The sequence below is a fragment of the Salmo salar genome, chromosome 09, assembly GCF_965601325.2.
Source record: "Salmo salar chromosome 09, fSalSal1, whole genome shotgun sequence".
Classification (NCBI taxonomy): domain Eukaryota; kingdom Metazoa; phylum Chordata; class Actinopteri; order Salmoniformes; family Salmonidae; genus Salmo; species Salmo salar.
In genome coordinates this window covers 115,672,013-115,696,063 of record NC_138299.1, presented here as the reverse complement: position 1 = coordinate 115,696,063, position 24,051 = coordinate 115,672,013, and the positions used below count along the sequence as shown (strand labels likewise).

General features: G+C 42.2%; 1 protein-coding gene across 1 annotated transcript in view; it reads left to right on the top strand.

The window, feature by feature from the left end:
- The window catches only part of LOC106612343 (ATP-binding cassette sub-family C member 5), a 92,507-nt gene that overhangs the window by 556 nt on the left and 67,900 nt on the right, over nucleotides 1-24,051 (top strand). Inside the window, exon 2 of the mRNA XM_014213393.3 lies at nucleotides 532-707. Within this exon, the coding sequence (XP_014068868.1) occupies nucleotides 588-707 (120 nt within the window). The 5' untranslated portion in view covers nucleotides 532-587. The remainder of the gene's footprint in view (nucleotides 1-531; nucleotides 708-24,051) is intronic.

Genomic DNA, 24,051 nt, shown 5'->3' with positions numbered 1-24,051 from the left:
CTTAGATATAAAAAATAAATAAATCCACAACTCCCTTCTGTTTTTGAAATATTTTGGAAGAGGAAGCAGCAGGGAATCTAGCACATGCGCTGCAAAAAGGTTTGGAAATAGATAACCCTAACCCTTTGAAATATAATTCCCCCCTTACAATTGGCCCCTCTGCAACATCTGTATATCTTTGGGACAGTATCACTGTTAACGGGTATTGCCACTGCCTCAAATGCACTCTGCATCACCAGTTTCATTACTGTGCTATCCAATACATTTGAGCATTTCTGAGTCATCCTTCTCACTCCCTTACCACATACCAGGCAGCCTAGAAGGCTAATGTATAGGATGGGATCATTGTTCCTGTCCTTAAGTGGAAAATACCTTATTTGATGATGAGGTGCTGACCATTTCAACAAACACCTGACAAGTGCCTCCAAGCAACCAAACGGAACTTTTAGTGTTAATAACAATGCTGATTGTCTGTAGTCGTCCATGTTTTCATATATGACACCACTTGTCCTGTTGTTCCATATCAATTAGTTGAAAACAAAGCACAGCGAGGAAACGCCAGTCAGCTCCTATGTTGGTGAAAGAAGATGAAAGAGCATGATTTGGGAAAGGACTACCTGGTACCTGGGCCTGTGTACCGGGCCGTGCAGAGCAGAGACACTTTACCAGGCACAGAGGTCACCCCATACGATCTCGCCAAGGTCCAGGTGAGTTTGTGTGGTGGTATTTTAATGTTTGTGATGATCTATTATCATAATGGCCAGGTTGAATGACATGTTCAGTTTCTTTCTCATTAGGTCCTATGCCTGTAAATGCTTGCTTTCTCTGTGTATAGGTTTCTTTCTCTGCATAACTCAGTCTGGGTGTGTTTGAGTAATTGCAATAAAAGATGATTGATTAGTTTGATAAGCACATGCCATTTTTCACAGCTATTTTGCTAATTTGGTTTCTGCATCCAAGTTGTCAAGCACCCACTGTCTTTTGTATGGCATAAGGGTAATGGGCCTGACGTTGAAATAGTTGTGGGACTGGGAGAGCTGTAGAATTGTGCTGAGTCAGCTAAATATCCTTCAAATATCACAAGTATTGGCGGTTGGATTGATCCTATTCAGAACGTAGTCCTTTCTCAAGCCTAGTTCTGTCCCAACAAGTCTGTGGCACAAGTCCACCCTACTCGAGAACATGATTCATTATTGCATTTTATTGTCATGTCATCAACTGTTATTCATAGTCATCCTATTTTTCTTTTAAATGTTGGAAACTTTTAGTGGGGCCGTGGCTCTCTTCCTCTTTGCAGAGTGGACCACTGTGACAAGGACCTATGGCAGTTCCCTGTTAAAATAGAGGAACAGTTGTTTTGTTGCTCCAAGTGCTCAACCCTTTGTGTTTGTGTGTTTTTGTCAACCCCTCCCTCCTCTTTCCCTGTCAGTGTTCGTCAGCAGGATAGGAGAGGGGTTTCTCTTATTTTTTTTGTTTATCATGAAAATATATTTTTTGTTCAGTCTTTTTTTAAATTCTAAACCAAATTTTTCTCCTTCTCCATCCTCAACCACACTAGACCCCTCAACATGTTTGCCAGTATATTATTTGTTATTTTCCATCTCTAGCAGACCCCACATCCTCCTGCTGCCTGGCTTCAATTGTTTACATAACTTTGACCCTCCCACTTACAGCCTCACTGGCAGTGGCAGCCTATAGCACGTTTGCTTCCTGTGATGCGGGGGACTAATAGGCACCGTATTGGCTTGATGGCTGTGTTTGTGCAATGTGAGAATAGAAACGTGAGCAGGGGGTGATTGGGAAGGGGAGGGGCAGGCACACACGTGCTGAGAAGCGCTGTGGAGAAGATCAGAAACAGGCAATGTGCCACCTTCATTCAGACAGATTTAAATACAGCCTCTCATACAAGGTACAGTTTTTTTCCTGACAGGCCATTGTCTGCACTTCGTATGCCTCTGGACATTGAGGTTATTTAAGCTGGTCATGCCCCCTCTTTCTAGATCTCCTTGTGCACTTCCTCATGTTAGGCGTATGTTATCAGATTTACAAGAGTGGGTACTGGGTAGGTATTTCCTTGGCTAATGGGCCCTAGACACTTCCTCCACTGCTACAACATTCTTCAACCCTGTTCCTATTTTATACCATTTAGTAAAAAATGTTTTGTATTTTTGTTGTTACTATTGTAAAGTGTCTTGGATCCATTAAAAGTGCTATATAAACTCTACATACAGTGCCTTGGGAAAGTATTCAGACCCCTTGAATTTCAACACATTTTGATAGGTTACAGCCTTATTTGAAAATGGATTAAATTGTTGAAAAAGCAAAAACTGGTTTTGATACATTTTTGCTGAAATATTACATTTACATAAGTATTCATACCCTTTACTCAGTACTTTGTTAAAGCACCTTTGGCAGCGATTACAGCCTCGAGTCTTCTTGGGAATGACGCAAGAAGCATGGCACAGCTGTATTTGGGGAGTTTCTCCCATTCTTCTCTGCAGATCCTCTCAAGCTCTGTCAGGTTGGATCGGGAGCGTTGCTGCAGAGCTATTTTCAGTTCTCTCCAGAGATGTTAAATCTGGTTCAAGTTCGGGCTCTCACTGGGCTACTCAAGGTCATTCAGAGACTTGTCCCGAAGCCACTCTTGTGTTGTCTTGGTTGTGTGCTCAGGGGCGTTGTTGTCTTTGAAGGTGAACCTTTGCCCCAGTCTAATGTCCTGAGCGCTCTGGAGAAGGTTTTCATCAAGGATCTCTCTGTGCTTTGCTCCGTTCATCTTTGCCTCGATCCTGACTAGTCTCCCAGTCCCTGCTGCTGAAAAACATCCCCACAACATGATGCTGCCACCACCTTGCTTCACCGTAGGGATGGTGCCAGGTTTCCTCCAGACGTGATGCTTGGCATTCAGGCCAAAGAGTTCAATCTTGGTTTCATCAGACCAGAGAATCTTTTCTCATGGTCTAAGACTCTTCAAATGCCTTTTGGCAAACTCAAAGCGGGCTGTCGTGCCTTTTATGGAGGAGTGGCTTCTGTCTGGCTACTCTACCATAAAGGCCTAATTGGTGGAGTGCTGCAGCGATGGTTGTCCGTCTGGATGGTTCTCCCATCTCCACAGAGGAACTCTGGAGCTCCGTCAGAGTGACCATCGGGTTCTTTTCCACCTCCCTGACCAAGGCCCCTTTCCCCCGATTGCTCAGTTTGGACTGGCGGCCAGCTCTAGGAAGAGTCTTGGTGGTTACAAACTTCTTCCATTTAAGAATGATGGAGGCCACTGTGTTCTTGGAGACCTTCAATGCTGCAACATTTTTTTGGTACCCTTCCCCAGATCTGTGCCTCAACACAATCCTGTCTCGGAGCTCTACGGACAATTCCTTCAACCTCATGGCTTGGTTTTTGCTTTGACATGCACTGTCAACTGTGGGACCTTGTATAGACAGGTGTGTGCCTTTCCAAATCATGTCCAATCAATTAAATTTACCACAGGTGGACTCCAATCAAGTTGTAGAAACATCTCAAGGATGATTAATGAAAACAGGATGCACCTGAGATCAATTTCGATTATCATAGGAACTGGTCTGACTGCTATATATATATATATATATATTTAACTTCCTGACTGATGTCTTGATGTTATTTCAATATATCCACATAAATTTGCAAACATTTCTTAACTTGTTTTTTGCTGTGCCATTATGGGGTATTCTGTGTAGATGGATGAGGAAATGTTTTTATTGAATCCATTTTAGAATAAGGCTGGTAATGTAACAAAATGTGGGAAAACTAAATGAGTCTGAATACAGTTGAAGTCAGAAGTTTACATACACGTTAGCCAAATACATTTAAACAAAATTTTTCACAATTCCTGACATTTAATCAGAGTAAAAATTCCCTGTCTTAGGTCAGTTAGGATCACCACTTTATTTTAAGAAAGTGAAATGTCAGAATAATAGTAGAGAGAGTGACTTATTTCAGCTTTCATTTATTTCATCACATTCCCAGTGGGTCAGAAGTTTACATACACTCAATTAGTATTTGGTAGCATTGCCTTTAAATTGTTTAACTTGGGTCAAATGTTTCAGGTGTACTTCCACAAGCTTTCCACAACAAGTTGGGTGAATTTTGGCCCATTCCTCCTGACAGAGCTGGTGTAACTGAGTCAGGTTTGTAGGCCTCCTTGCTCGCACATGCTTTTTCAGTTCTGCCCACAACATTTCTATAGGATTGAGGTCAGTGCTTTGTGATGGCTACTCCGATACCTTGACTTTGTTGTCCTTAAGCCATTTTGCCTCAACTTTGGAAGTATGCTTGGGGTCATTTTCCATTTGGAAGACTCATTTGCGACCAAGATTTAACTTCCTGACTGATGTCTTGATGTTGCTTCATTATATCCACATCAGTTTCCTCCCTCATGGTGTCATCTATTTTGTAAAGTGCACCAGTCCCTCCTTCAGCAAAGCACCCCACAACACGATACTGCGACCGCTGTGCTTCACAGTTGGGATGGTGTTCTTCGGCTTGCAAGCATCCCCCTTTTTCCTCCAAACATAACGATGGTCATTATGGCCAAACAGTTCTATTTTTGTTTAATCAGACCAGAGAACATTTCTTCAAAAAGTATGAGCTTTGTCCCCATGTGCTGTTGCAAACCGTAGTTTGGCTTTTTTATGGCGGTTTTGGAGCAGTGGCTTCTTCCTTGCTGAGCGGCCTTTCAGGTTATGTCGATATAGGATTCATTTTACTTTGGATATACACTGCTCAAAAAAATAAAGGGAACACTAAAATAAGACATCTGAGATCTGAATGAATGAAATAATCTTATTAAATACATTTTTCTTTACATAGTTGAATGTGCCGACAACAAAATCACACAAAAATAATCAATGGAAATCCAATTTATAAACCCATGGAGGTCTGGATTTGGAGTCACACTCAAAATTAAAGTGGAAAACCACACTACAGGCTGATCCAACTTTGATGTAATGTCCTTTAAAACAAGTTAAAATGAGGCTCAGTAGTGTGTGTGGCCTCCACGTGCCTGTATGACCTCCCTACAATGCCTGGGCATGCTCCTGAGGGATCTCCTCCCAGACCTGGACTAAAGCATCCGCCAACTCCTGGACAGTCTGTGGTGCAACGTGGCGTTGGTGGATGGAGCGAGACATGATGTCCCAGATGTGCTCAATTGGATTCAGGTCTGGGGAACGGGCGGGCCAGTCCATAGCATCAATGCCTTCCTCTTGCAGTAACTGCTGACACACTCCAGCCACATGAGGTCTAGCATTGTCTTGCATTAGGAGGAACCCAGGGCCAACCGCACCAGCATATGGTCTCACAAGGGGTCTGAGGATCTCATCTCGGTACCTAATGGCAGTCAGGCTACCTCTGGCGAGCACATGGAGGGCTGTGCGGCCCCCCAAAGAAACGCCACCCCACACCATGACTGACCCACCACCAAACCGGTCATGCTGGAGGATGTTGCAGGCAGCAGAATGTTCTCCACGGCGTCTCCAGACTCTGTCACGTCTGTCACATGTGCTCAGTGTGAACCTGCTTTCATCTGTGAAGAGCACAGGGCGCCAGTGGCGAATTTGCCAATCTTGGTGTTCTCTGGCAAATGCCAAACGTCCTGCTCGGTGTTGGGCTGTAAGCACAACCCCCACCTGTGGACATCGGGCCCTCATACCACCCTCACGGAGTCTGTTTTTGACCGTTTGAGCAGACACATGCACATTTGTGGCCTGCTGGAGGTCATTTTGCAGGGCTCTGGGAGTGCTCCTCCAGCCCCTCCTTGCACAAAGGTGGAGGTAGCGGTCCTGCTGCTGGGTTGTTGCCCTCCTACGGCCTCCTCCACGTCTCCTGATGTAGTGGCCTGTCTCCTGGTAGCGCCTCCATGCTTTGGACACTACGCTGACAGACACAGCAAACCTTCTTGCCACAGCTCGCATTGATGTGCCATCCTGGATGAGCTGCACTACCTGAGCCACTTGTGTGGGTTGTAGACTCCATCTCATGCTACCACTAGAGTGAAAGCACCGCCAGCATTCAAAACATCAGCCAGGAAGCATAGGAACTGAGAAGTGGTCTGTGGTCACCACCTGCAGAACCACTCCTTTATTGGGGGTGTCTTGCTAATTGCCTATAATTTCCACCTGTTGTCTATTCCATTTGCACAACAGCATGTGAAATTTATTGTCAATCAGTGTTGCTTCTTAAGTGGACAGTTTGATTTCACAGAAGTGTGATTGACTTGGAGTTACATTGTGTTTAAGTGTTCCCTTTATTTTTTTGAGCAGTGTAGATACTTTTGTACCAGTTTCCCATCTTCACAAGGTTCTATGCTGTTGTTCTGAGATAGATTTGCACTTTTTGCACCAAAGTACATTCATCTCTAGAAGACAGAACGCTTCTCCTTCCTGAGCGGTATGACGGCTGCGTGGTCCCATGGTGTTTATACTTGCGCACTATTGTTTGTACAGATGAACGTGGTACCTTCAGGCATTTGGAAATTGCTCCCAAGGATGAACCAGACATATGGAGGTCTACAATTTTTTTTCTGAGGTGTTGGCTGATTTCTTTTGATTTCCCCATGATGTCAAGCAAAGAGGCACTGAGTTTGAAGGTAGGCCTTGAAATACATCCACAGGTACACCTCCAATTGACTCAAATGATGTCAATTAGCCTAACAGAAGCTTCTAAAGCCATGACATAATTTTCCGGAATTTCCCAAGCTGTTTAAAGGCACAGTCAACTTAGTGTATGTAAACTTCTGACCCACTGGAATTGTGATACAGTGAAATAATCTGTCAGTAAACAATTGTTGGAGAAATGACATGCAATTGTTGGAGAAATGACATGCACTTTGTGACATGCACAAAGTAGATATCCTAACCGACTCGCCAAAACTATAGTTTGTTAACAAGAAATTTGTGGAGTGGTTGAAAATCGAGTTTTAATGACTCCAACCTAAGTGTATGTAAACTTCCGACTTCAACTGTACTTTCCAAAGGCACTGTGTGTTTATATATTTATTGCAGTGGCGGTGCATCACTGCTAAATGCGTATTGGAAACACTGCCATGTATTATTACTAATGTAATTTACTAATTAAAGGAATTTTCAGACTACATTGTTTGTAAAGGGAAACTTGAGTCAAATCTTGCAAACAATCCATATTCTACAATACTTTATCCTAATCTTAAAAATGACCTCTATCTGCTTTCTTGCTCCCTCCTCTGAGCAGTGTGTGCTGACGTCTTTGCTGTGCCTCAGTCGTTCCCCATGCCTCCTCTGTGACAGAATTACTCAATCAGGGCTGAGTCATTCCTCAGCTGACGCAAGACATTACCCGTTTGTCTGCTGGTATAAAGAACAGTTGTGCAAGAGTTACATACTGCCTCATCACATTTGGTACATGACATGTATTTTAGTGATTGTGTGTTTTGTGAGATGTACTGTCCTCGTATGGCTGACTCCAGCACGTGTGCCTCACGCTCGGCCGAGCTCATTGTTGTCCTCTTGCTCTCTGCCTGCTTGAATGACCTCTGCTTGGCCGCTTTGGAGGTGGTTCTTACCCCAACTCAAAAGTAGTGTTTATCGCGACTCTAAGGACACAGACGATTTATGCTTTTCACCACCGGGAATGGTAAGGGTGGAAACTGATCTGTTAAAATTGATAAATGACAAACTGGGCATACTTGACTTAGTTAGGAAAGATATAAAGGGGTTGAAGGCGAGCCTCGAGATGAATGACGGAAAAGCTGCGACAATGGAGATGAAAAAACACGCTGAAACGGATGTCAAGCTATAAGATTGAAATGGACGTTAATTAACTTAAAAAGGAGAACATCTTTCTGAGAGAAGCCTTACTTGGGGCTCCTGAGTGGCACAGCGGTCTAAGGTACTGCATCTCAGTGCAAGAGGCGTCACTACAGTACCTGGTTCGAATCCAGGCTTCGGGGTCCCATAGAGTGGCGCACAATTTGCCACGGTAGGCCGTCATTCTAAATAAGAATTCGTTCTTAACTGACTTGCTTAGTTAAATAAAGGTTAAATAAATAAAAAATGACATACAATCTAGATCCATGAGAGAAAATCTGGTACTTACTGGTATCCAAGAGAAAGAAGTTCCCGGCGGTGTAGTTAGTTCCTCCTTACAGCGCTTTAGATCCCACGCGAAGCTGTCGCCAAAATCCAACTTGAACCTGTACACCGTATCATTTCTTTAATGATAAAATAATGGTTAAAAGACTTGCTGGCATGGTAATAGGCATTTCCCAAAGGAAATTGCAGAACTGCGCAAAGTTCTGTACCCAATCTTCAATGATAATACATTAAAAGGGAAATGTGTAGCTCTCGTAGTCGATAAACTGTATATTGATAACCAAATGTTCGAGACACAACTACTCCATGGCTATTCTAAATATTACAAAGTTCCCATAGAGGATTCTAATTATGGAACACTCAATATTAGCCATGGTCGGGATTGTAATAAAAAAAGAGATTTAGAAAAGCAATAAAATACAACAATTTAACTAAAACTACAACTACACTATACCATTCTAGGTAGGGAATGTTGGAAAATAATTAGTATTAGACTTTCCATTTATAGTATTTTATGAATTGATAAGACAGCATTAGAAGAAAGGATAATTAGCAAAATTATACATCTTCAAATACAAGGAACTGGAACACACAAGTACTGAATCAACATGGAAGAGAGAACACAGAGGACACAGTATGTGGGTATGTGCAGGAGTATTGTGATCAGGCCCTACACCCAAACAAGGGCACTGCGTTCATCCACCTCTGGCCTGCTGGCCCCCCTACCTCTGAGGAAGCACAGTTCCCGCTCAGCCCAGTCAAAACTGTTCGCTGCTCTGGCACCTCAATGGTGGAACAAGCTCCCTCACGACGCCAGGACAGCGGAGTCAATCACCACCTTTCGGAGACACCTGAAACCCCACCTCTTTAAGGAATACCTAGGATAGGATAAAGTAATCCTTCTAAACCCCCCCCCCCCCCTTAAAAGATTTAGATGCACTATTGTAAAGTGGTTGTTCCACTGGATATCATAAGGTGAATGCACCAATTTGTAAGTCGCTCTGGATAAGAGCGTCTGCTAAATGACTTAAATGTAAATGTAAATGTGATGGAAGATGGGGTGTTTGGAAAAGTCTGCAGTTGGGTGAGTCAAAAAGGATAGTGGTTGCAAATCCCAGAGCCCATGTGTGTTTGAGCAGGGGTTATGAGTGCTTTCAATTTTGTGCAGATGTGGGATATACATTTTAAAATATATTATAAATGTAGTTGATTTATTTATTGGCCTATCATGATGGAACAACCCTATACCTGAGCGACCCATACGCTAACGAGAAGTCCTTATCTGTTTTATGGGCCTACTGTAAGTAGCCTATACGCAGTCAAATCAGAAAGATGAATGTGGTCTGAGACCTACTAAAGCAGCACCGTCCCCTCAACATTCTGAGCCTGCCTGGCAGGGTTGGTCCTGCAAAGCCAAATCCCCCTGGTGGGAGAGCATAATATTCAAGGAAATTCTCAAAGCTGCTAATGAGAACCTTGAAGACCTTGTACCTAGCCGGTGGAGATTCCAGTGGGGTGTCCCCACCCAGGCAGTGGCAGTGCTGGCAACACTAGCTGCAGTAACCAATGGGGAGGGGGTCACACTCGGACAATCAGAGAGGGGGCATATTATTGTGGCCCTGGTGGCATAAAATCATCAAAGGTCTGACAACACAGAGATGCTTGGGAATATGGTCACAACGGGGGACCCGTTTTTGCTAAATTTTTCATGTCTGTGTATGCATTCGTAAATCAAGTCCTTTCTTCAGTTGGACTCTGGGATGGAGCATCTGATTGTATGGTTGTTTGTGGGGGAAAGGTGTGTGTGTGTGTGTCTGTATCCCACAACTGTTGCTAGGGAGTGAAGATGTAAGGGACAATATAGGATGAATCACAATAATTGTTTGCAAAAATAATAATTAATTGCTTGCCAAAATGTAATTTTTGTAATGGCAATCCTGGTAAGAGGTAACAATCCTTTGCATGAACTACCTACATTATTACAAATGTGAATTATGGAAATGAAGATAAGCAGGATTTTTAAAAAAGATATATAAACTCAGGAAAAAAAAGAAACGTCCTCACTGTCAACTGCGTTTATTTTCAGCAAATTTAACATGTGTAAAAATGTGTATTAACATAACAAGATTCAACAACTGAGACATAAACTGAACAAGTTCCACAGACATGTGACTAACAGAAATGGAATGTGTCCCTGAACAAAGGGGGGGGGGGGGGGGGGGGGTCAAAATCAAAAGTATCAGTCAGTATCTGGTGTGGCCACCAGCTGCATTAAGTACTGCAGTGCATCTCCTCTTCATGGACTGCATCAGATTTGCCAGTTCTTGCTGTGAGATGTTACCCCACTCTTCCTCCATGGCACTTGCAAGTTCCCGGACATTTCTGGGGGAAATGGCCCTAGCCCTCACCCTCCAATCCAACAGGTCCCAGACATGCTCAGTGGGATTGAGATCTGGGCTCTTCGCTGGCCATGGCAGAACACTGACATTCCTGTCTTGCAGGAAATCACACACAGAATGAGCAGTATGGCTGTTACACTTGTTACAAATGATGGCATCACCCATGATTCACCGAACAATATTTTGAAAGAGGAAGTAAAGTACTTTAAGCATATGATTTTTTTCCCCTATTAATAATGTAAAATTAACAGCTGTACAGAAAGACACTCATGTGAAGGCCAAATTTACAGGGTAGGAACTTCTTGACGCAATTAAAGCCTTTAAGTTCTGGAAAACTCCAGGGCTGGATGGCAAACCAGTGGAAGTATACCAAACCTTTTTTTATATATACTCAGAGGACCGTTATTACCATGTTTTAACCTCCTATATAAATGGTAGATTATCGGACACTCAACAAGAAGGTCTGATTTCGTTATTACTGAAACAGGATCCAAGTGGTAGTTATAAAGATCCAGTCCATTTTAAAAATTGGAGGCCTCTTACACCAGTTCAATTCACTTCAATTCTAGCAAATTGCATAGTGCATAGAATTAAAAAGGTATTGTTGGATATTATTAATCCTAATCAGACAGATTTTTTACATGGACGATACATTGGAGATAATATAAGTACTGGAGTTTATATATAAATGCCTGGAATATTTCCATTTTGGAGAATCTCTTATAAAATGGGTTAAAGTTAAGTATAGTAACCCTAGGTGTAAAATAGTAAATAATGAATACATCGCAGGAAGTTTTACACTGTCAAGAGGAGTAAAACAAGGTTGTCCACTATCGGCATATCTATTTATTATTGCCATCAAAGTTAGCTGTTAAAATCAGATCCAACAATAATATTCAGGGATTAGAAATCCAGGGCTTAAATTATGAGTGTATTACAGTGGTTCCTCCTTTAAAAGTTGCAAACTTGCACCGCTGGACTTAGAGGTATCCAGCGTCATGGCTTCACTGGTCCAGACCACCACAAGGGGGAGTTAGAGCACTCATTATGCCGCAAGGTTTTTATATGACTAATCATATCGAGTGGTTCCAATGACGAATTTTGACGTGAGCCACCCTTGCCGTGTCATTCTTCAACAAAGATGGCTGACAAAACATTACGGTGGAACCAGATGTAAGTTATAACCTCATAACGAGTCAAGCAAAAAAATGTACAATTGAGAGGAATATGTTTGTTAATGTAGAGACAAACATTTGTGCATATTTTTTTGTACTTAACTTGCTAAATAGCGATTTTCATAAATGAACTTATCTCACTAGCTAACATTAGGCAGCTAGCTAGTGTTAGGATAATTAATTTGTGTTTAATGTTTTAGGGACTCCTGAGAACCAGCAAACCAGGCTGTCGTCTTGTGAAACAGAGAATGTAAAGAATCTAGCTAGCTAAAGCATTTACTGCAAATTGAATGTACAATTGTGTAAGCTTTCCTTGCAATGCAGCTGAAGTAACATAGGTAGCTAAGTACTTGCTTATTGTGCAGTGGAGGATAAAAATAACTGTATGCCTATGGATGTGTAGCCGATCTGTGTGTGAACCTCAGCTATCATAGTTGTTGTATCAACTTCAAGTCTGAATGGCATTAATGAAGCCTATGGATAGAGTATAATAACTTTATTGTGCCAAGGATGCAAGTCCTATATATTCATGTACTGTAGTTATTACCATGCATGAGATTCCCACATTGTAGCCTGTACATTGAATATATTCACTGATCATGTACTCTTCCTTGGCAAATAAAGGTGCGGTTCAGGTATGAATCTCTGTGAGACATTCTTTTTCAGTCGTATCCAATACCAGGTGTATCAAACTCCATTATTTGAATGATGCTGTGTCAGCATGTATGTATTACAATTATACACTTCAACAGTGTTTACCACTCCTGCTCCTGGGACATCAATGATTACACATTGTAAGTAACTATGCAATAAACTAGAAACATGATTTAAGTAAAGGCTGATTTGTAATTCATATGATCAGAAAAACAGTACACTACACTTCCTATGCATATCTAACTCCCTTCATCTGCATTAATCTGAGGACACAGGATAGGTGTAGTATTTCAATGAGATACTTAATTTCAACCAGTGGAGAATGTGAAACGCTTTATTGAAAGTTCATTATCCAGGTGTTATAAATACATGTTCAATCTGTACTTCAATGCACATATGGTGTGCATTATAAAATGAGGAAGACAGAGGTGTAGAAGAGGGAAAGGGGTAAGAACAGAGGCAGACAGCATATGATTAATGAATTACAGTGCTACCCTAATATTCTCTGTTCATCACAATTGCGGTGTCTCCTAACCAGCCTTGGGCCCTCAGTTGGCTCGACGGTTATCTTAAGAGCGGGTGAGGTGGCGATGACGGGACTGACTTACTCTCACATCAAAGCATACCTTCAGACGAGTGACAGATGGATAGAGAGAGAGCATGATTAAGCCTTGTTTTTAAAATTCTACCACATTGTCATCATAATCATCATCAGCAGGTGAAATGCAAAACTGACCTTGGATCATTAACTCTGGGACTACTACATCTTTCTGTATTTCAATGTAAAGCATCTTTAATAATACTTCCTGTTGACCCGACCAAGTGACTGCTCATCTCTGATCATGCTGTGCCCTGTGTCAGCCAGTTCAGATGAGGGAGGGGTTTACCAAAACAGCTGATATAACCTAAAGGATTTAGGGAGAAGGGGGAGAGGGATGAAGTGAAGAAGAGACTTATTGTGTGTGTGTGTGTGTCCACGCAAAGTGGCTACAGAATACTTTATGCTGAAAAACAGACACGAGGACAAACAATAGATACTGTATGTGATGCAGACACCTATCGGAGTGTACCTGAAACATTTAAATAGAGGGCTATGTGTCTCACCACTTGGTTATTGCAAGGCTAACCCCCAGGAAAATCATGACTTGGCAGCAACAGCTAGCATAAGAGAATGCAGTAAAAATGGCTGTGTTGATGTGGGGTAAATCTGAAAATTAGCAGCTGACATTAAGTTTTTTTTTTAATTCATGAATGTGAGACAGGTTCCAGAGAGGAAGAGATAAAAATAACAGAACAGTTTAATTACCTCTGGTTATGGACACTTTTACCAGCAATAAAGCTTCCACGGCCTGTTCCTCGGACAGTGAACATCTGGCAATATCTACATTTTCAACCATTCAATCTAAAGCAACAGAAAGTGAAGAAAACAGATCATTTTTTATAGATAAGAAAACAATAACTGAGATATGACCGTTCAATCTAAAGCAACAGATGCCATTTTTAGGATACGTCAATACAGCCCAGTGCTGCTTACCTGAGATGCCATCTTCGTAGGTGTCCGCTTTGACTTTGTCGGAAAAAAGTTGCTTTCAGAACAATTATTTTTGATTTAAAATAAAAAAGGTTTTGCTCTCGACAAAAAGACAAATGTACCTCCATAGAATATAACACGTTTCCTGTGAATAACCACACCTTCGTACAAAGGTGCTACTGTATGCAGAATTCTTGACGCACAACCGAAAATGCTGCCATATCCTGCCAGCACGCCCACAAGCGAGCCACTCAGGAGCAGAATGATGACGCATGGAAGTGGGAAAGGAATGAGATGGGAACAGCAATTTTTGTTGCAAGTTGGGGAACTGAACAATAGACTATTCAATCTTTACTAAAGAATAGTCTAATAGCCGAGCTAGGTGTGAACCCCCCCCCCCCCCCCATCACAGATTAGATTTGCCCTGATGACCAAGGGGTAGCTTGCTACTCAATGTAAAAGTAATGACTTTTCAAATAAGTTACCTTACACGTTATGTTGGCTGACAATTTGTTAGCTACGCTTTCCTTACGAACCACATAGCATATCATTACAGCAGTTTGTACCGGTATGTTAGCTAGCTACCTAACGTTACTAGTTATACATCAAACTTGCCAGTATATTAACTATAGGCTATTGCTAACAATAGCGAAGCAGGCATTGTGACGTTAAACAATAAGCTGGGAATAGAACGTTCGGAAGGCGAGTCGGTGCCACGGTGCTCAATAGAACTAATAGGAGCTGGCAGGGTGAAAAATGCACTAAAATAATGCCGGTTTTTCGCGATTACTTCAAAACGACGGCCTTACCAGGTCTGCTAGGGCGAGTAAAAATTGTCAAAGTGGTCTCATTTGTTTCTGGAAGTAGCTAGCCAACGTTAGCTTGGGTGCTTGACTGCTGTTGTAAGGCCAAAACGCTCAAATCAACCCTACTCCTTGGCCCAAACGTCCAGTGTGCTCTCCGAGAGCGAAACGGTCTGAATTTACAAACTGACAATTTCTCTGAATGGTATCATAACATTAAATCAAATTAATTAAGCCAAATTTCTTAAAATCAATCCCATTTGCTATGTTATTACAAAAAGGTTTTACTTTCTCTGGTAACGCAAATATGGAATAATGCTTCTCAAATCAAATGCTCTCAAAGATGCCCTCTGGTGGTCAAACTAGCAATAACTTGCAATAACAGAAGAAATAGCTGAGAATGAAATGACGTGACACAGAATGCTGCAGCAGCACGCAGGGTGTGCCGTAGTATGATGCAACTTTTAAAGGAGGAATCACATTTACATTTTACGCCACCTCACCCGAATCACTTTATTATGGCCTTCCCTGTAGCTCAGTTGGTAGAGCATGGTGTTTGCAACACCAGGGTTGTGTGTTTTTTCCCCGCACGGAAGAGAAAAAAATAAAAAATAAATGTATGAAATGTATGCATTCACTACTGTAAGTCGCTCTGGATAAGAGCGTCTGCTAAATGACTAAAATGTTCAAATGTAAAAAATTACGTATTGGATCACAAAAAATACTACTTTACCAATAAAATGGTCTGACGGGGCTGTGGACATACTCAGTATACATATTCTGAATGAAAAAAATTCTCACTCCAATACATTTTTATAGAAAGTTAGCAAAAATAGATAATATCTTGCTACCATGGAAAGGAAAATACCTGTATATTTGTGGAAAAATCACCCTGATTAACTCTTTAGTCATATCACAGTTTACCTATTTGCTTATGGTCTTGCCTACACCTAGCAACCTGCTTTTTAAATTATATGAGTAAAAAATATTCCATTTGATTTGAAATGGCAAGCCAGACCAAATTAAAAGGGCCTATTTATATAATGAATATGATTTCGGAGGGCAGAAATGATTAAATATTAAAGCATTAGACCTTTCACTACAGGCATCAGCAATTTAAAAATTATAGTTAAATCCGAACTAGTTCTCTAGCAAATTATGTCTCACCCCATGTTCAAGAATGTCCTTTTCCCTTTATTCAGATTACAACCTGTCATATTCGGTTACTTGAAAACGAAATAATCTCAAAAATATCTTAATTTTTTTAACAAGCCATGGAAAGTTGGTTGCAATTTCAGTTTAATCCACCAGAAAAGACAGAACAAATAACAAATGTGGGTAAACTCAAATATACTAATTGATAAAAAAAAAAAAACATTATCGAAAAATAATCTTTGTAATTGATATCATAAAATCGGACTGGTGGAGTTGTCACACATGCAGCTAACACAAGTATATGGAAATGTCTGCTCTACCCAAAATTACGAACAACTAATAGTGCATTACCACAAAAATGGAAGAGGCAAGTGGAAAGGGGGGAAAGTAAGTAACTTGTCTGTCGGCCCAGCATTAAAGACCAAAGTTGGTTAAAGCAAATTGTGATAAGAAAATATGACTTGTTTTTGGTCACAGGTCGAGGAATAGCAACATTTACCTGGAGCTAACGCTGCAGATAGCAATACTGGATGATTTGAAAAGTCATAGTCAATCAATCAATAATATAATTATTTTAGCAATTTTTTAAATTTAATTTATAGAAGCTATGAGAATAGAAATATCCAGAATTTTTGTGAAGCATCACAGCACAGTTGAAAAATAAATGGCAAATAGAAATCCAATATGGATGGTGTTAAGAGAGATGTAAAGGGGTTGAATGGAGCTGAAGGGTGCGGCTAATAACAAGATAACAAATGTGAAATATACTCTGTCTGTAAAATGTACAGTTGAAGTCGGAAGTTTACTTACACTTAGGTTGGAGTCATTAAAACTACTTTTTCAACCACTCCACAAATTTCTTGTTAACAAACTATAGTTTTGGCAAGTTGGTTAGGATACTACTTTGTGCATGTCACAAGTCATTTTTCCAACAATTGTTTACAGACAGATTATTTCACTTAATAATTCACTGTATCACAATTCCAGTGGGTCAGAAGTTTACATACACTAAGTTGACTGTGCCTTTAAACAGCTGGGAAAATTCCAGAAAATTGTCATGGCTTTTGAAGCTTCTGTTAGACTAATTGACATCATTTGAGTCAATTGGAAGTGTACCTGTGGATGTATTTCAAGGCCTACCTTCAAACTCAGTGCCTCTTTGCTTGACATCATGGGAAAATCAAAATAAATCAACCAAGACCTCAGAAAAATAATTGTAGACCTCCACAAGTCTGGTTCATCCTTGGGAGCAATTTCCAAACGCCTGAAGGTACCACGTTCATCTGTACAAACAATAGTACGCAAGTATAAACACCATGGGACCACGCAGCTGTCATACCGCTCAGGAAGGAGAAGCGTTCTGTCTACTAGAGATGAACGTACTTTGGTGCGAAAAGTGCAAATCAATCCCAGAACAGCAAATGACCGTGTGAAGATGCTGGATGAAACCGGTACAGAATTATCTATGAATTTAAACATCAGTACACACTTTATCACCACACACAAGGTAATCACTTCGTTGAGACTGTCAATATTTCCACAGGGTCACCATGATGGTATGCTCTTAACTCTACCTTAGGAGCACCATTCACAGAACCCCCGCCGTGAACCCCCGCCATTTTCCGATGCCCCATACCAAGGAATTAACCCGCACCAAAACGAAGTTTTGAGGATCGTATTGACTCAGTTTGAACGTCATTCAGTTGTGAAATGCTCCTTCTAACCCATCTTAATCTGCTTGGAATGGAGCAGTTGGTTTAATGCATAACAGTGGATATATTTAGTTGACCAAAAACACAGCACCCTGTCCAATGTGTTGGTAAATAAAGGTATGTCTTTTCACCACAGATCCAATAATGTTTCTGTGTGAATAGTAGTGTACCTCATATAAAGTTTAACAGGAATGCTAGTAGTGCATGTTCCATTTATCCATCCACATCCTATTGGGAAGACACTGTAATTATGTTGACATTCCCATATAGAATGAATTTAATTGTGGTACGGAGATATTACTTGGGTTGTGACAATAGAAGGTTCGGAATGGGGTTCGCCAGGGTTGGATTAGAATAGGTTCTGGTACAAGGTGTCTAGGTTGTAAAATAATTTTGATGCACAGTCAAATCCGCCTCTCATATTCTTTGTCGATGACAAATCATCATTTGTCCCTCAAAGTTTTACCCCATGAAGTTTAATTTGATAAGAGCACCTTCAGTGCACATAGTGTCATTAATACTGGCCTCTACTGAATACTGTAGGAATGGTGAGATCGCTGAGTGTGGAAAAAGACTACACACATAGCAGAAGGTGTCTTCTACCATCAGTTCAGTTTTTTCTGTAAGATTAAACAGTGACCACCAAGTGTTCCCCTCGTGATTCCGGCTGTGATACTCGTCAAGTGGATGCATCGACCTCCTGTTTCTTCTGGTATAAGGGCGGCTATTGTTTACTGGGCTCCCATCCTGAGCCTGCCGTTGGCTCAAGCTGGAGCGGCTGTTGTTTAAGTCCTGCCATGGGACTATGCTGGTGTTGTATACTTCAGTTGCATTGTGGCCACTTCTCACTCTTGGTTGTTCTGCTACTCCCAGGGCCCATACATCAGCGGCATTGAGAAGGCTGACCACGAAAACAACAAACGTGTTGAGTCTGGTCCTGGTCCTCCCATGGCCACTGGGGTTGCTTACGATGCGACATCGGCTGGTACATCTTCATCTGGGTTGTGGGGAACCTTCCTGCTGTGGCTGGCGTGAACCCACGTGGACCTCTCTACGAGACCACCACTGGACAGATGATAACTACAATGTGTTCGCAGGTCAATCCGCAAACTGTCAAAGAAGTTCTGAATAACAGTATTGACAAAATGAGAGCCATTGTCTGACATTAATTTGGACATCAGACCCCACCTAGGGATGATTTCCCTTAGTAGGTTCTTTGCTACAGCCATTACTGTGGCATGCTTACAAGGAAATGCTTCTACCCATTTAGAGAAGGCATCAACCAGGCAGTACTTATACCCCTGGCATGGAGTAAGCTCAATGAAGTCCATCATTATCTGCTCAAAAGGTCCTTCAGGCCTTAGGTAGGCTGACATAGGCATCGGAATGCCTCTGCCTGCATTGTTAGTCATACAAATCATGCTCTTATCACAAAATTGCTCTGCAAAAACAGAAAATCCAAGGGCAAACCATGTGCTTTGAAAGAAAATCACATTTCTTTGTCCATTAAAATAACATCAAATTGATCAGAAATACAGTGTAGACATTGTTAATGTCCAAAATATTTTTTATATCACCACTTTTGAATTTCTTTGCCCATGGGAGAAATATATTTTTCCCTCCCAGTCCTTTTTCAACACAAGTTATTCTAAAATTGAAAATGACTATTGTAGCTGGAAATGGCTGATTTATATATAATTTTTTTAAATATCTACATAGGCATACAGAGGCCCATTACTGGCAGCTTCATTAAATAGTACCCGCAAAACAGATGCCTCACATGTCCTCAACTGGCAGCTTCATTAAATAGTACCCACAAAACACCAGTCTCAACGTCAACAGTGAAGAGGCGTCTCCGGGATGCTGTCCTTCTAGGCAGAGTTGCAAAGAAAAAGCCATATCTCAGACTGGCCAATAAAAAGAAAAGATTAAGATGGGCAAAAGAACACAGACACTGGACAGAGGAACTCTGCCTAGAAGGCCAGCATCCCGGAGTCACCTCTTCACTGTTGACGTTGAGACTGGTGTTTTGTGGGTACTATTTAATGAAGCTGCCAGTTGAGGACATGTGAGGCATCTGTTTCTCAAACTAGACACTTGCTCAGTTGTACTCTTGCTCAGTTGTGCACCGGGGCCTCCCACTCTTTCTATTCTGGTTAGAGCCAGTTTGCGCTGTGCTGTGAAGTGAGTAGTACACAGCGTTGTATGAGATCTTCAGTTTCTTGGCAATTTCTCGCATGGAATAGACTTCATTTCTCAGAACAAGAAGAGACTGACGAGTTTCAGAAGAAAGGTCTTTGTTTCTGGCCATTTTGAGCCTGTAATCGAACCCACAAATGCTGATATTCCAGACACTCAACTAGTCTAAAGGACAGTTTTATTGCTTCTTTAAATCAGGAAAACGCTTTTCAGCTGTGCTAACATAATTGCAAAAGGGTTTTCTAATGATCAATTAGCTTTTTAAAATGATAAACTTGGATTAGCTAACACAATGTGCCGTTGGATCACAGGAGTGATGGTTGCTGATAATGGGCCTCTGTACGCCTATGTAGATATTCCATTAAATCGAATAGTCATTTGCAAAATTAACAATGTCAACACTGTATTTCTGATCAATTTGATGTTATTTTAATGGACAATTTTTGCTTTTCTTTAAAAAATAATGACATTTCTAAGTGAACCCAAACTTCCAGCACCCTGTCACTAAATAAATACAACAAAGCCTGTTCTTTAATCAATTTAACACTTAAAGCGCAAAATTGGGGCCACTATACATGGCACTGCACAGTCAGCTCTCTTGGTGTGGTCCTGTCAGACAATTGTGTTCATAATGTAAATATCTTGTCAATGGTGAGAAATGCACAAAGCAATGTAAGCCATTCTGACATAAAACTGCCTTGCTGTTTCCAACAACCGCGAGCAGTTGAGAAGATTTTGTCAATAGGGTCATAATGTGGCCCATCAATATCCTGTACGTCCCATGCATAGTACCAGTCACGTTAACTGTAACTGAACTAAATGACTATCGCCCCGTAGCACTCACTTCTGTCATCATGAAGTGCTTTGAGAGACTAGTCAATGATCATCACCTCCACCTCACCTGTCGCTCTAGACCCACTTCAGTTTGCATACCGGCCCAATAGGTCCACAGACGATGCAAACGCCATCACACTGCCCTATCCCATCTGGACAAGAGGAATACCTATGTAAGAATTCTGTTCATTGACTATAGCTCAGCATTCAACACCATAGTACCCTCAACTCATCATTAAGCTTGAGGCCCTGGGTGTTAACCCTGCCCTGTGCAATTGGGTCCTGGACTTCCTGACGGGCCGCCCCCAGGTGGTGAAGGTAGGAAACAACATCTCCACTTTGCTGATCCTCAACACTGGGACCCCACAAGAGTGCGGGCTCAGCCCCCTCCTGTACAGCAGTAGGCTTGATTACCAACAACGAGAAGACAGCCTATATGTAGGAGGTGAGGGCGCAGTGTGGTGTCAGGAAAACAACCTCTCACTCAACGTCAACAAAAACAAAGGAGATGATCGTGGACTTCAGGAAACAGCATAGGAGCACCCCCCAATCCACATCGACGGGACAGTAGTGGAGAAGATGGAAAGTTAAGTTCCTCGGCGTACACATCACAGATAAACTGAAATGGTCCACCCACACAGACAGTGTGGTGAAGAAGGCACAACAGCGTCTCTTCAACCTCAGGAGGCTGATGAAATTTGGCTTGTCACCTAAAACCCTCAAACTTTTACAGATGCACAATTGAAAGCATCCTGTCGGGCTGTATCACCACCTGGTACAGCATCTGCACCGCCCACAATGGCAGGGCTCTCCAGAGGGTTGTGCGGTCTGCACAATGCATCACCTGGGGCAAACTACCTGCCCTCCAGGACACCTACAGCACCCGATGTCACAGGAAGGCCAAAAAGATCATCAAGGACAACAACTACACGAGCAACTGCCTGTTCACCCCGGTACCATCCAGAAGGCGAGGTCAGTACAGGTGCATCAAAGCTGGGACTGAAAGACAGAAGCTATTATTCAATCTCAAGGCCATCAAACGGTTAAACAGCCATCACTAACACAGAGGCTGCTGCCTACATACAGACTTGAAATCATTGGCCACTTTAATAAATAGATCACTGGTCACTTTAATAAATAGATCACTGGTCACTTTAATGTTTACATATCTTGCATTTTTACCCTCTATGGCATCTTGCCTATGCCGCTCGGTCATTGCTCATCCATATATTCTTAGTCCATTCCTTTACTTAGATATGTGTATTAGGTAGTTGTAAAATTGTTAGATTACTAGTTATAAACTCAGCAAAAAAAGAAACGTCCTCACTGTCAACTGCATTTATTTTCAGCAAACTTAACGTGTCAATATTTGCATGAACATAACAAGATTCAACAACCGAGACAAACTGAACAAGTTCCACAGACATGTGACTAACAGAAATTGAATAATGTGTCCCTGAACAAATGTGTCCTTGCAACGCACAGCGTTGAGATTGCCTGCAATGACAACAAGCTCAGTCCGATGATGCTGTGACACACCGCCCCAATCCGCCCCGGTCGGATTCACGTTTATCGTCGAAGGAATGAGCATTACACCGAGGCCTGTACTCTGGAGCGTGATCGATTTTGAGATGGAGGGTCCGTCATGGTCTGGGGCGGTGTGTCACAGCATCACCGGACTGAGCTTGTCATTGCAGGCAATCTCAACGCTGTGCATTGCAGGGAAGACATCCTCCTCCCTCATGTGGTACCCTTCCCGCAGGCTCATCCTGACATGACCCTCCAGCATGACAATGCCATACTGCTCGTTCTGTGCGTGATTTCCTGCAAGACAGGAATGTCAGTGTTCTGCCATGGCCAGCAAAGAGCCCGGATCTCAATCCCATTGAGCACGTCTGGGACCTGTTGGATCGGAGGGTGAGGGCTAGGGCCATTCCCCCAGAAATGTCCGAGAACTTGCAGGTGCCTTGGTGGAAGAGTGGGGTAACCTCTCACAGCAAGAACTGGCAAATCTGGTGCAGTCAATGAGGAGGAGATGCACTGCAGTACTTAATGCAGCTGGTGGCCACACAAGATACTGACTGTTACTTTTGAGTTTGACACCCCCCCCCCCTTTGTTCAGGGACAATTTATTCAATTTCTGTTAGTCACATGTCTGTGGAACTTGTTCAGTTTATATATCAGTGATTGAATATTATGTTCATACAAATATTTACACATGTTAAGTTTACTGAAAATAAACACAGTTGACAGTGAGAGGATGTTTCTTTTTTTGCTGGGTTTATAATTTTATTTTGTAAGGGACAATCAACAAGAGGCTATGCGTTCTATGGAAAATAATGAACAACGTGGAAGGTGTGTTCCACGACACGCTTTTGGAGTTGCATTATGTTCCAAAGAACGCATAGAGCCACGAGTTGATTATCCCTTTTATTCCAGGGCTATAATTTAACACATTTGCCACTAAATCAAATCAAATTTATTTATATAGCCCTTCGTACATCAGCTGATATCTCAAAGTGCTGTACAGAAACCCAGCCTAAAACCCCCAACAGCAAGCAATGCATGTGAAAGAAGCACGGTGGCTAGGAAAAACTCCCTAGGAAAAACTCCCTAGAAAGGCCAAAACCTAGGAAGAAACCTAGAGAGGAACCAGGCTATAAGGGGTGGCCAGTCCTCTTCTGGCTGTGTCGGGTGGATATTATAACAGAACATGGTCAAGATGTTAAAATGTTCATAAATGACCAGCATGGTCAAATAATAATAATCATAGTAGTTGTCGAGGGTGCAACAAGCACGTCCGGTTAACAGGTCAGGGTTCCATAGCCGCAGGCAGAACAGTTGAAACTGGAGCAGCAGCACGGCCAGGTGGACTGGGGACAGCAAGGAGTCATCATGCCAGGTAGTCCTGAGGCATGGTCCTAGGGCTCAGGTCCTCCGAGAGAAAGAAAGAAAGAGAGAATTAGAGAGAGCATATTTAAATTCACACAGGACACCGGATAAGACAAGAGAAATACTCCAGATGTAACAGACTGACCCTAGCCCCCCGACACAAACTACTGCAGCATAAATACTGGAGGCTGAGACGGGAGGGATCAGAAGACACTGTGGCCCCATCCGATGATACCCCGGACAGGGCCAAACAGGCAGGATATAACCCCACCCACTTTGCCAAAGCACAGCCCCCACACCACTAGAGGGATGTCTCCAACCACCAACTTACCGTCCTAAGACAAGGCCGAGTATAGCCCACAAAGATCTCTGCCACGGCACAACCCAAGGGGGGGCGCCAACCCAGACAGGAAGACCACGTCAGTGACTCAACCCACTCAAGTGATGCACCCCTCCCATGGACGGCATGGAAGAACACCAGTAAGCCAGTGACTCAGCCCCTGTAAGGCAGAGACAGCAAAGGCGGTTCGTTGCTCCAGCCTTTCCGTTCACCTTCACACTCCTGGGCCAGACTATACTTAATCATAGGACCTACTGAAGA